This window comes from Hyposmocoma kahamanoa, unplaced genomic scaffold (genome assembly GCF_003589595.1).
Source record: "Hyposmocoma kahamanoa isolate Upper Pololo Valley unplaced genomic scaffold, ASM358959v1 224, whole genome shotgun sequence".
Classification (NCBI taxonomy): domain Eukaryota; kingdom Metazoa; phylum Arthropoda; class Insecta; order Lepidoptera; family Cosmopterigidae; genus Hyposmocoma; species Hyposmocoma kahamanoa.
The window spans coordinates 7,029,211-7,042,313 of NW_020653743.1; the positions used below are offsets into that span (position 1 = coordinate 7,029,211).

The 13,103-nt window shown below is 35.2% G+C and overlaps 1 protein-coding gene across 2 annotated transcripts in view; it reads left to right on the forward strand.

Moving 5' to 3' along the window:
* LOC113228126 (IQ motif and SEC7 domain-containing protein 2) overlaps positions 1 to 13,103 on the forward strand; it is a 343,310-nt gene that overhangs the window by 308,480 nt on the left and 21,727 nt on the right. The window contains exons 4-8 of one of the 2 annotated variants that reach the window (XM_026461306.1): positions 3,991 to 4,163; positions 6,964 to 7,108; positions 7,897 to 7,986; positions 10,258 to 10,475; positions 11,550 to 11,673. In XM_026461306.1, coding sequence (XP_026317091.1) covers positions 3,991 to 4,163; positions 6,964 to 7,108; positions 7,897 to 7,986; positions 10,258 to 10,475; positions 11,550 to 11,673 — 750 coding nt within the window. The remainder of the gene's footprint in view (positions 1 to 3,990; positions 4,164 to 6,963; positions 7,109 to 7,896; positions 7,987 to 10,257; positions 10,476 to 11,549; positions 11,674 to 13,103) is intronic. The other variant, XM_026461307.1, reaches the window with a different exon arrangement.

Sequence of the window (13,103 nt, forward strand, 5' to 3'; positions counted from 1 at the left end):
TGCTGAAGGAAGACTAAATTGTTAGTGATAGAGAGGAAAATGTTGCGTGATGTAATACTTAAACAAGTAATGTAACCTTATTACATTTGACCCATTTTCGTGTTATGTTACTACAAACATATTCACACTATCTCTTCCAAATATTTGAACGAACACGGGTATTTAGGACGTTAAGTAAGATGGGCAAACATCGTAAAGTTTTCTTGTATTTTGGGATAATTTTTGTATTGAGGTTCGACGGTATTTGTGAATTTATTAATGAATTACATTGAATTATCTCGGATGATGCTTTTTCTTTATAGCTATTTTCTACTTACGATATTATAAACAATATATATATATACAATACGAAAACAGTAACTACTAGAAAATGTCGTCAAACAGTTACATCATCAAAATAAATTCATATACAAATTGCTATGCTATTTAAAAGTAACGTAAATAAGCATAATACAGTTTTATATTTACTTGAACGTACATTGTAATTGTCTCGATAGCGTGACGAATTGTTGAAACATTGTATGGAATGATTATTTGATACGTAAAGATGTAATAAACATAATATTTTGTTCATTTGGGAGTTATTAATGTGGTTTGGTTGTTTCAGCATTTGTCCAGGTGTTCTCTCAGACACGTACACTTGTGATACGTGTTTTTTAATTCAAAATTTGTTTTCATTAAATATTTCATTCGACCTGTATAATCAAGAGCTTTGGAAAGGTTACCAGCATTGCAAAGCTCTCATCGGTATGATCATGTAAGCTTTGGTATTGGGTAAGTTGGTCCCAGGTTCCATTCACAGTAGGACCAATTTGGGAAATGAACTTTTTGCATTATTTCTGGTCCAGATGTTCCAGGTAGTACCCTGGAGTGAATTCGTTGCTCTGGTACTCATGGTACAGGAAACTTTCAGATCACAGAAATATGTATATATTATTATAAGGGTATCTGATCCGTTTTCTAGCTAAAGAGAAAGTTAATAGCTGTTCTCGTGTCCAACATTATAACGACGATTTGAAAGTATTTTGAAGTAGATAATAGATCTATAATCAAAATATGTACGTATTATTAGGTTTATTGTACTGGCCACTTTGAATTAAAATTAAACCTGTATGGTGTCAGATTTCAGAATGAAACTTATTTCACACGAAAAGTATAACATTCTTAATTTTAAAAACATATATTTGATCGTTCGACTTTCAATTGTTATTACATTCAGCTTTTCACGTGAAGATGGATATAGTGAAAATCAGTTAATTAACCGACTTTAAAAAAAGGAGTTCTGCAGTGTTTTCCGGGATTTGAGAAACAGAGATCCACTCCGTGTGTATTACTTGGAGTTTTAGTAAGTATAATACCAGCTTGGTCCACTCCGTGCATATTACTTGGAGTTTTAGTAAGTATAATACCAGCTTGATCCACTTGGCTCAATCCAACGTCGGGCTGTTCGTGTTGTCGATGATCCCAAAGTCACAGACGGTTCGAAATCCTTTAGTCTACGGAGAGACGTTGCTTGTATATCAAATATATATAGTGTTTTTTTTAATGGAACAGTATGGGGAAATCCAAAACCATAGGCATCGTTGTCTTTTTTTGTAAAAACAATCTTGGCCCAATCAAGCGTGTATTGACCATAAAAATGAATAAAATTGATCAAATGTTTTTTTAGTGCCGGTTCATTCGATTCCCATACAATGGGACGAAAAATCGGGACAGCAGGAGTTGGTCAAATTTTATAAAATGTTTTTCATGCAAAATGAATAAAATTGACTATTTTTTAATGCTGATAGACTCAGCTTCTTATAACGATGATTTCATTGGGGACGAGAAAAATCGGGAGAATAGAAGGTAAAATTTAATAAAATTATTTTTCATACAAAATGAGTAAAATTTTTATCAAAAACAAAACCTTGTAGCTAATTACCTACTACCTAGCCTTTTTACAGGACTAATAAGCAATTTTAATTTAACATAATGTCCTAAAATAAAAGTAACTCATGTAAAGAAATTGTCCATCGGCAAAATATCTTTTGATATTAGTTAAGGGGAAGACACTCTGTGTCTTCATCACTTTCATGTGTTCATCAAATTGACGCTGGCACTAATATTTATTCACTATAACTTAACTATAGTAACTCAAAAGGTTTAGTTCTTTGTAGTCTACGCACTATATTTGTACTGTTTAGTAGCTGTACAGCCTCTATGTTAACGTTGTAGTTATTCTGTACTTGACACAGAATTACTTCAACAATATTGATGAAAGAAATACTTCGCACCGGGACCGTAGCACGCGCGAGCAATCATCGTAAAATGCTTAACAGTACTAATATGATAATCGGGAGGAGATCACCGGAGCGTGGAACAGTGGTTATTTAACGCTGCTGCTTTTATGAAGAGTTTTATTAGTGTAGTTTCCACATAATGGAAAAGTATGTTGTTAAACGTATGTTTCCCTCTTACTTTCACAATTTTTTTATTACACAGTTTAATCAAACATATTTCGATGCTATCTTTATTATTGTATATAAAACATGTCACTTTTGTGTAATAGATGGAAGCATATCACATTTGAAACGAAATACTATCGTAACTCAAAAATGATGGAATTGAGAAAACACAATATGAAAATTAAAAAAAAAAAGTTGAATGACTTATTGTGCATGATAGGATTATTTTTATTTATACATTTTTTTGTATAAGAAAATAAGTAGAAATAAGGTATATTTTTTATTGATGTTGCTTTTAAAACCACTAAACTTTTTTTTTTTTTTGGAAGAATAAAACAATAGTGATCTTTATGCACGATGCTGTGTTGCAGTATAAACACAAGACGTGTCTTAGGCTAGTTTCAGAGCAATGCGGATTTATCTGCGGACCGTCCGCGCGGAGCACTGGAACGAAGTATAGGAACGAAGAAGTGTGGCGTTAGAACATCGTTATACAATGACGCGTATTGCTCCGTACGGAACACGCTCCGCGTGAGCTCCGCACAAGCCACCCGTGCGTTCGTTGTAGGCGACTATCTTCCGTGAATATCCGCACCAAATTAAATACTCGATTCACAGCACTGCGGATTCTACGCATGCGGTATGCCCGCAGGCGAACAGTCCCTACGGATCGTACGCAACCGTAAGCTGTGAAGCCAGACTATAATTAAATTGTCTTATGTATCCACCCCAGTTTTTGGAAATTTTAAAGGGTAGGTACTATTCGATGTATGAAAACTATTGGGCAAGAAAATTATTTATAATCGTATTGATTCCATCTATTGAAGATATAGGCTTTGATTGTACAAACATATGACGAAGCCTATGTAAATTAACGGCTTTGGTGCGCCCTGTATCCAGAACCGTGTAGCATGTTATACAATTACAATCTGTATTTTCTGTAATATAAGGAATAACTTTATATACCAATTGTTTTCAGTCATCATGTTATACAATAAACTGAAGCCTTTTATAAGCCCTATAAGTTGGACCGTGTCCCGTGTTGTTACAATTAACGATTTATTTTTGAGGATGCTGTTCATTGGAATATGGCCTTTGTTGCTTACGGCACAAGACAGACAATAAGTACGTCAACAAACTTTTAGTGTAGAATCTGCTAGCAACTGCGCAAAATTTTGCAACAGCTAGAGGCGCTGTAAAATTTGTCACTGAAATATTTTCAGCTTATGATTTCTAGACCGTAAAGTCATACTACAAATACAGGTCATTTACTGTGCCGAGTGCGTTGCAACGTACGATGACATAATGTGCATGTAAGTGTCGTCGTACATGTGTAAAATCATAGTACAGACCATGGGAATCGACCAGTTTATTCAGCTCTCCGAGCTACATATATTACTCCAATCGGCGTAGTACTTTTTTTACAATTTATTTATTACAAGCGCAATGAAAGTGGTTGCTATATGAACTATTATTATAAATTATGGTACGAAATCTATGTAACTCTGTAATCTATATCAAACGTCTTTTCTTTTGTCCACAGCTTCTCGCAAAAAGTAGACGAGGAAGAAGGTGGAGGTGGGGGGGCACTCCATCCGCCAGACGGTTTCTACTCCCACCAGCATTCCATAGGGCATCATGCCCACCACGCGGAGCCAGATCGCGGCTACATGCAGGGCAATCAGTACGTTACTGCTGTCCATCGCCCATTACCTGGTAAGTGATGTCACTATTCTTCCTTCGGGCACACCCCAGACACTCCATACAACAGTCGAAAATTATTTACCTACTACTACTACTACATACAGCAAGGCGCTATCTGCACACGCGCAAATGTGTGCGTGAAGTGGTTACCCATCACTTTCTTGCGGTATTACGTTACGTGATCAGAGCGGCAACATAGCGAAAATGCTAACGCGAATCCTAATAATTACACATGTTTATTATGTATTTATATCGATATAATGTCATATTTTTCATTAATTCACTAACTAGAGTAATATTGAAGATTTATTTAAAAAGTATATTAAAAGCACTTAAAATGATATATTTTGGACATGTACTTTTAAATAACGTAACCAAAGTATTTGAAATTGCGTGTCCAAGTTTATCATCACTCATTAGGTTATTCGCCTCATTATAATATATAATAAATATGTATTTTTTTATAGAATACATATATTAATTAAATTTTTATTGAATTGATATTCAATTATTTTTTGTGAAATTACTCCACTAGTTTGTTATAATTATTAATACAAAGATCGAACACTCAATGTCAGTCAATCGTGACCATGGGACCTGCAAAGGGCCCAAAACGTTGGTTTCTTTGTAAAAACAAATATACGCGATTTAAAACCGAAATGTAAGTTTAATTTCCTTTAAATTACAGGCACATCCGGATCAATAAAATCAGATTTTTCCCCATAAAAAGGCATTTCTTTCACATTTATTAAATTTAATTGTTAATTATTTAATAAAAATTTAATAAATAATTTATATAAAATTTTTATTAAACGTATTATACATACTTTACTACATTAAACGTATGTATAATACGTATAGTATTTGTTTCACCATTATCCTGTTTAAAAACACTAATATCAAAGGATCTTACTTAGTATACGGAATATAGTAATATACGGAAGTGGGTTTTTATTGTGCAGTACATTAATCCGAATTTTAACCGACTTTAAAAAAAGGAGGAGGTTCTCAATTCGACTGTATGTTTTTTTTTCTGATTTGTGAACCGATTTTGATGATTCTTTTTTGTTGGAAAGAGGGTACCTCCATAGTGGTCCCATTTAATTTTGAAGAAAATCGTCCACCTCCAAGGATGGCTGTTCACGCATGAAGATTCATTTTTATAAATAGCGCCTAAATTTTATTACAAGGGGCAATTATTTTAATGGTTGATTTTTCTGTTCTCAAGGCGTTTTTCTCTCAATATAAATTTTAAGTAGTGAGAACCGATTTTTATTATCTCCTGTGCCAAGTGTGGCGAACTAGGGGATGAATCCGGGTTTGCGCACTTTACGGTAACCGATGTCAATAAAACTTGGCAAATATATGTAATTCCACGTACTTTTGAGGTCGGTTTTTTAGTACTCTGTACTGAGATTATCACAACTATAATTACGTCCTTTAGTTTAGTCAAGTTTTAACTTTAAAAGATACGTTAATTAGTTGAGTATTTATTATTTTTATACAGTAATATTATATTTCTATTTTTTTTCTATTAAGTTGAATGAAAAAATATTAGTTTAAAAAAAGCGACTAAAAAACATACATATAAACATAAATATCCTGTTTCCGAATAAGCTATTCAACATCAAAAATATATTTTAACTATTTGTTGGGAAGATTCACTATTATTGCAGACATGTTGCGACATTTCTCTCCTTCTCTTCTCTCGGTGTTGGAATAAAAAATATGTGTATGTGATATTAAAGTTTCATTTAAAATATACGAAGTTTCCTCCAGCGCCCTACCCGATAAAGGCAGCTGCCGAACACTATAATTTTTCTCAGAAAAACCTTCAAATTTTATAAACGCGTCTGGATGTAATTTTCAGGTTAGTTTTATCTACCTAATTTAGGTGGCAAGTTTTATGATTTAAATATTCTTGAATATTACTAGTATCCTGAAATATTATTTGACAAAAATATACTATTTGAATAATACAAAATGCTACCGAAATTGGCTTTACTCTGAATTTCAATCTTCTATCAAATTGACGCGCTCGATTTTAAGATTACCTGAAAGAAACTGTTGTTCCTTAATTTTAATTACAGTGTACTTTTCAACAGCTACACTGTCTTGTGAATAGGCTTAATATAAACGGATTGGAGACTTTGATCCTTGGAGAATGCAAATTAGTTTGCCTCATTAATCCTCCTCCTTAAGACTATACTGTCCAACTATTGATCGATTCTCATGATAGACGGTGAAGTACCTTGTATTAGGGGGTAGGTATTTATTTGATCAGCTTCAGTACCAATGTACATTCGACGACCTCGGTGGCCTAACGGTTTGCACAGTGGGCGCTGTAGGCGCAGATCCCGGGTTCGATTCCCGGTAGGACCAATTTGGGAAATGAATTTTTTCTGGGAGTGAATCCCGTAGCTATGGTACCGTTAGTATTCTCTAGTTTGAAACCAGGCAATTGGTGTAGTAGTTTGGCATATTACTTATAGCCTACCACCGTCTTTTTAATTCGTTCTGACGTTAGCAATAGAATTTGCTTTAGTAAATATCAGTCATGAAAGTAAGGACATCAGCTCAAGAAGCGCAACCCAGAATATCCAGACTAAAACCAATAGGTTGCAGTCTGTTTGAACTTTTCACTAATCAATTACCTACCTAATCAATTAAAAAGGCATTAAAGCACACAAATCAATTTACACCATTCTAAACACAAATTGACTGAAATCAACCAATCACATACGATTATCTTTCTTATTTCAAATTCAAACATTAAATCACCAATCACACGTCTTCTTTTTTCAAATTCCAGCGTTAAACCATTCGAATTCGTCATGCTCATCGGCATCGAACGCTTCGACCGGCGTCGGGCTCTGCCCAGGCGCAGCCGAGCCCGCACCGCCGCTGTACATCGCCGCTCCACCAGAGGGATTCGGTCACGCCGTCCATACCAACAGGTAAATCGATGTTAAAGTTTGTTATATAGTCGCTTTATATCTACTGTAGCTGTGGTGGCATAGTTAAGGATTAGAAGTTTGAAATTGAGACGATACAAATCCTATTGTAAGCTAACAGTAATACGAGGGTATATGGATGTAGTACTGTAAAAAATACTATTGGTTTAATAACAAGGCGCATGTTTTTTCTAATTCTTATGTCATGGGTATGAATAAAACCCACATGAATCTAAATATAATATAAACAAAAATCTTTAATAGCAGTAGAGCTCCTCGTGAAAGAGTTCGTCCAGGGAAGTACTGCCACCTTGTCTATTTTTGCCCCAAGCAGTAGCTCACATTACTTCACATTACTGGGTTCCGGTTTTGAAGGGTAGGGGTGGTGGTGACGACACACACACGGCTTGTTCGTCCCTTCAATATAAAAAAAAATTCAAAATATCACTGAATGGAACCAATACATTTATAATCTCGTTCATAAGTGGGTAACTAATTATTATTATTTATTTCGGTATGTTTTTTTTTTAATTTTGAAAATTTGTGTTTGAAATTCCATCATGTTACGATAGTATATGGTTTCATGTACGTAACCAAATACGGGTTGCAATGTTTACAAAAACTGCAAAAATTTGTAAAATATAATTTTTTTTAATTAAATAACAATTATGAAATTTTTCCTTGGGTTATCGGTATTATACTTTACAGTTTACTTTTTCCGGCTATTGGCTATTTTCTTACTTTGTCAAATATCCTTTTTTTTTGTATTATAAAACTGAATTCTTCCATAGGCGAGGCACAGACGTTGGGATCATGGTTACAGCAGGAATTACACAAAAAGACACGTCTTTGTCCCAAAAACGGGGCAAGCTTACTAGAGGGTATGTCCCGAGGAATGCTATTTGAACCTCTGACAACCTAGTACCTCCTTTTCCTTCACTCACGCTTTTAGTGAAAGGGTCGACTAAAATACATTTTTAAAATATTCAAAATTTTATTGCTCTCTATCACTTCTCGTGTTTTATGACCTGATCAATCTACAACTTTTTCTGACAATGCATGAGAGATAATTAAAAATAACGAAACATAAAATAACTAATTAAAACGCATTTTGTAATCACTACCCTAATTCTTGAGAATGATCTTTTGTTAACAAGCATGAAATTTGACTAACTGTTGGCGTCGATTCTGGAGAAACGCAAATTTAATTTAAGCTCCGTGCATCCGTTTCTTTCTTCTTAGTTTAGAGCTCATTTTGTCGTCGTGGTACAAACACACACTGTCTAAGTGTATAATTTTAGATCGTAAGAGAGTACTCATTAGCCCTCGTTGCCACGACTACCGCTTAAGAGTATAGCGATTAGGGAGACACTGAAAAACAGAGCTGCACGGTCTCATCGCCGTGCCAGCATAAGCTGAGCCTCTGCGTTTTGGCTTAAATTTATTTCATTTATCTATTAAGAAAACGTTGAATTGAAATAATAAATTGTACATCATTATTATTAAGTTTATCTAATGGGTTATGGGCGTCGAGTTATTTAACAGCTCCAAGATGTCTGTTCTAGTGACGAAAGAGAAATAATGAAGTGAACTTAATTAAGAGTCGACATAACCTCAAATGGCTTTGTTTCATTAATTTAATTCAGCATAACAGTGAAAGCGTTGAATTAATCTCTTAAACAATATATTGTAGCAAAATTGAGGATATACTTTGAGTACTATATGATGTGAAAACACTATTCCTAAAAGTATTCATGATAAAAAAAAACACACAAAACTGCATCCAATAGGTACTTTACAAATACCAATGAAAATTTGTACTGAACTAATAGAACACATTTTTTAATTTACTTTTCGTTTTTATGAATCGACACCAATGAAATTTAAATAATTACTTCCTGGTTGATAGTAGAGTACAGAAAGCACTCTTTCGAAACGTAGTTAGTAAAAAATTTAATATATTAAACAAACTAAATTATTACATTATTTTCTTTTTACTTGGTTTTGTCTTCTCGCGACTTATAAAATAATGAAAAGTTAAGCATGACCCTGCCTGCAGTCGAGCATCTAAAACTAAATTAAAACTAAATCACACTCATCCTAATTCCGTATCAATAAGGGCTACCGCTCAGTACATGTCACATTATCAGGTTTTACTGCCAATAGTGTCAACAACGTGGTCTCTAATTGGCTAAGACTACACGGTCAAGTGTCTTCAAGTGCACTTGCATGTGTGCTGTGTAAGGGAAAATTGTAACCTGGGGAGTCTACTCCCATAATCTGTCCAACATATTACTGTCAAATAAGTAAGTAATAATCAATCAATCAAATCAAAAGCAAGTATGAAACGTTATTCGCATCATGCATCTTTTAATTTGGTCGTATATTATCTTTTTGAACACGGTTCTGGCAGAATACCAGCGTCGTGGGAAACTGCTTCATTTTAGCTGCGCTAGCGCCTTTTCACTGCCGTGACTTCCAAAACTATTTACTTTAATTACTTATATATGTAGTTATGACTTTCTTGTGTTATAAAAATTTGTTATTTTTAAGTGGTTCAAGATAATAATATGGTGTTAGTTTTAGTGGATCCTATGTGAATAAGATGTCATGGAAGTGAATAAAGTTTTTATCTATCTATTTGACAGTAATTGTCTTGGACGGATATCTGACCCGTTCAAGCCGAATGCAATATATGAGAAGATGCTTGACTGTGTAGAAGGGACTTTACATTTGTCAGCTATGCTTGACTTTGTGCCTTCTAAACCTGGTCGCATATTTTGGGAATTCCTGATACGAAATTTTCTGTCATATGCTGCGATATGTACACCTTGTAGGTAATATATATTAAGGAGCTTTCCGAAACAGGTTCACAATACAAATACCTTTGCAAAGTCTGAAAAAATTGCTGAGCGATTTCTGCCGCTCAATTTATGCTGAAACTGCCCCCCGTACACAAAATATGTATATATAATTTAAATATTCTTGTCTACTTTATTTATTATGTAATTAGTGTGGAAATAAATGGTTTCAATGTGACAGAATATGATTAATTTGAAATTCCGAATATATGGGCTCAAACTTCAAAATGTATCAATGGTAGCTCTTATTCAAAGCAAACAAGGAACTAATATTTTTATATCCACTTTCAGCCGATATGAGATGTCCCAAGACCTTCTCGATAAACAAGTGGAGATATTAGAAAGAAGGTACGGAGGTCTCAGAGCCAGAAGAGCTGCAGTCACGATTCAGAGAGCGTTCCGAAGGAGGCAGTTGTTGAAGAAGTTCAGCGCCATCACAGCGATGGCGAAGGCTGCCGATTCTAACGCACGCAGGCTACAGGATGGCCAGGATCACCAACTAGTCAATGGTAAGATAGTATTTTTTATTATGATACCAAGTGCGGTAGAGCTCCTTGTGAAAGAGTTTGTCCAGGGAAGTACTCCCACCAAGCAGTTATGTAAGCATTGCTGTGTTTCGATTTTGAAGGGTAAGGGTGCTGGAGAAATTACTGGCACATAAGACGTGTCGACTTATGTGTCAAGATAACGGGCGTAGTGGCAGTGCCTCTAAGATCTTTGTGATTTAAGGCTCTGAGTGGCACTGCAAGTGGTATGGATATGCGTGTCCCTTACCACTTTAAACGACACGCCTGTCCATAGCAGTTACAGTGCCCTCAGAGCTTTAAATTGCAAAGGTCTGAGGGACATGGTCACTGAGCCTGTTACCCTGAGACGTAATTGACATAAGTCTCATATGTCTGTAATTTCACCAGCACCCTTACCCTTCAAAAACGAAACGCACTAATGCTCACATTACTGCATGGCGGTAGAAATTCGCCTTCAAACGTAAATGGAACCAATACTGAGGTACCCTCTGTCCAACAAAAAAGGAATCATCAAAAGTGGTTCACAAATCGCGAGTATATACGCGAGTAACATACACAAAAAGAATTACAGTCGTATTGAGAACCTCCTCCTTTTTTGAAGTCAGTTATAAAAACCTATTCTCAAACCAGGGAATTCACTGTGCACTATGCAGAACTCGCAGTCTAGAACTAATCAGAAAAATTCATTTACCAAATTGGTCCAACCGCGAATCGAACTCGAGACCTCCTCTTCCAGCGCCCTCGGAGCAAACCGTTGAGCTATAGAGTTGTCAATATATTCTCTCATTGTCATAAACAATGCATTTGCATTTTTGTAACTTTCGAAATATTGGCGCCTAAAGTATTCTTTAAAAATAATATTAAGCTGATTTTGCTTAAGAATAAAACTGAAACTGAATAAGATATTAAAAAAACTGCTTATAAGGGCTTGTAGATCTTGTTTCGCTGAATCCAGATTTGTTAATTACTCAATTTCGCTAAAAATGTCCATTTCGTTGTTTATGATAAGGACAGCATTATTATTTTATTTATTTATATAATTATTATATTTTCCAGGTGGCAACGACATCTACGCAAACTCGCTAATACAGAAGAGTCCAGGCGGCGCCGAGAAGGTTCTGGCTCTCACCAGACCCATGCGCTCCATGTCGCTGCGGGAGCGACATGATATTGATATGAAGTAAGTTTATTATGACGTAACAGATAGTGCAAAGGGACAACGGGCAGGTCACATACGCAACACTCCATTTAGCAGACATAAAAGGACGTAATAAGTATGACGGGGAAAGCTATTACCTACTTCGATTCAGGTTTTCTATGCACGTATAAACATTAAAGTGACTGGGTGTTCTTGACTTCATAAAGTCAGAAATTCAGTCAAAGGGCACTTCTATAATAAAATTCCTGATGTAATTCAAAATTAAAATAAAATTTAAAATTAAGTCTATAGTGAAACAAAAACTTTACGAGGCATCTTATCTATAATAATAATAATAATAATAAGGCCTTGGGAGAGGCGAGAGTTTAAAATAAATACGATAATAATAATAATAATAATAATAATAATAGCAATAATAACGCACACACTCAACATTGCCCCAGCCTCAACATAGCACTAGGGAAACCCTGTGTCGCGGGTGTCATGGACACACACAAATTACACCCAAACTCACGAGAGAAATAAATGTAGGTCATACAAATATTTCGCCCGGCCCGGGAATCGAACCTGAGACCTTTGCGTGGCAGTCCGGCATGGTAACCGTTCGGCCACGGAGGCAGTTAAATCTAACGTGACCATACATCCATACGACCATATTTTTTTCTATAACGGCGCCAAAGCGAAAAATATAAATCAGCCCACTAGACTACACAAGATTAGTAGTGTTTAAATTTTTGATCGTTAAAATTTTTTTACATCCATTTATTTTTTTTTATTACTAAATATTTGGTAACTATCATAAACATGCGTTTTATTTTTAAAAGAATAATAAATTTGCAGGCGTCTCGTCTTATCAGAATTTGTGGGTGGGACAGTAGGTACGATCTTGCTGACTAAACCACACGATTAATAATTAAAAAAAAAAAACGATTTCAAGTCTTTGTTTATCCGCTTTCACTGTGTCCATTGCCACGGTCTCCTCAACGACATTTGAACCCCAAATGGAACTCCTCGTCAAAACGAATCATATAAGCCCAAACACAAGGTAGCTGCTGTACTATGTCGAGTTTCTCTCATCTGTGTGTCATTTTCATTATCAGACAAGCTTGGTAACTTATTACCATAACACTTTTCATTCGAATTACACCTATGGACCAAGTTTTATTAAAATTATATCTTTTACACCAAAGGAGGTTGCTACACGTATTAAACATCTCGACAGTCATAAAGCTCCGGGCTACGACTTAATAACTCCGCTAATATTAAAAAATTTGTCGCGTAGAGGCATTGTTTTCTTAACCATGCTTCTCAATAGTACTTTAAGAGTGGGATACTTTCCATTACAGTGGAAGATATCCCAAATAGTTATAGTACCTAAACCGGGAAAGAATCCTGGTGACATCACACCTTATAGACGAATTAGCTTACTCCCTGTGCTGTCTAAAATATTT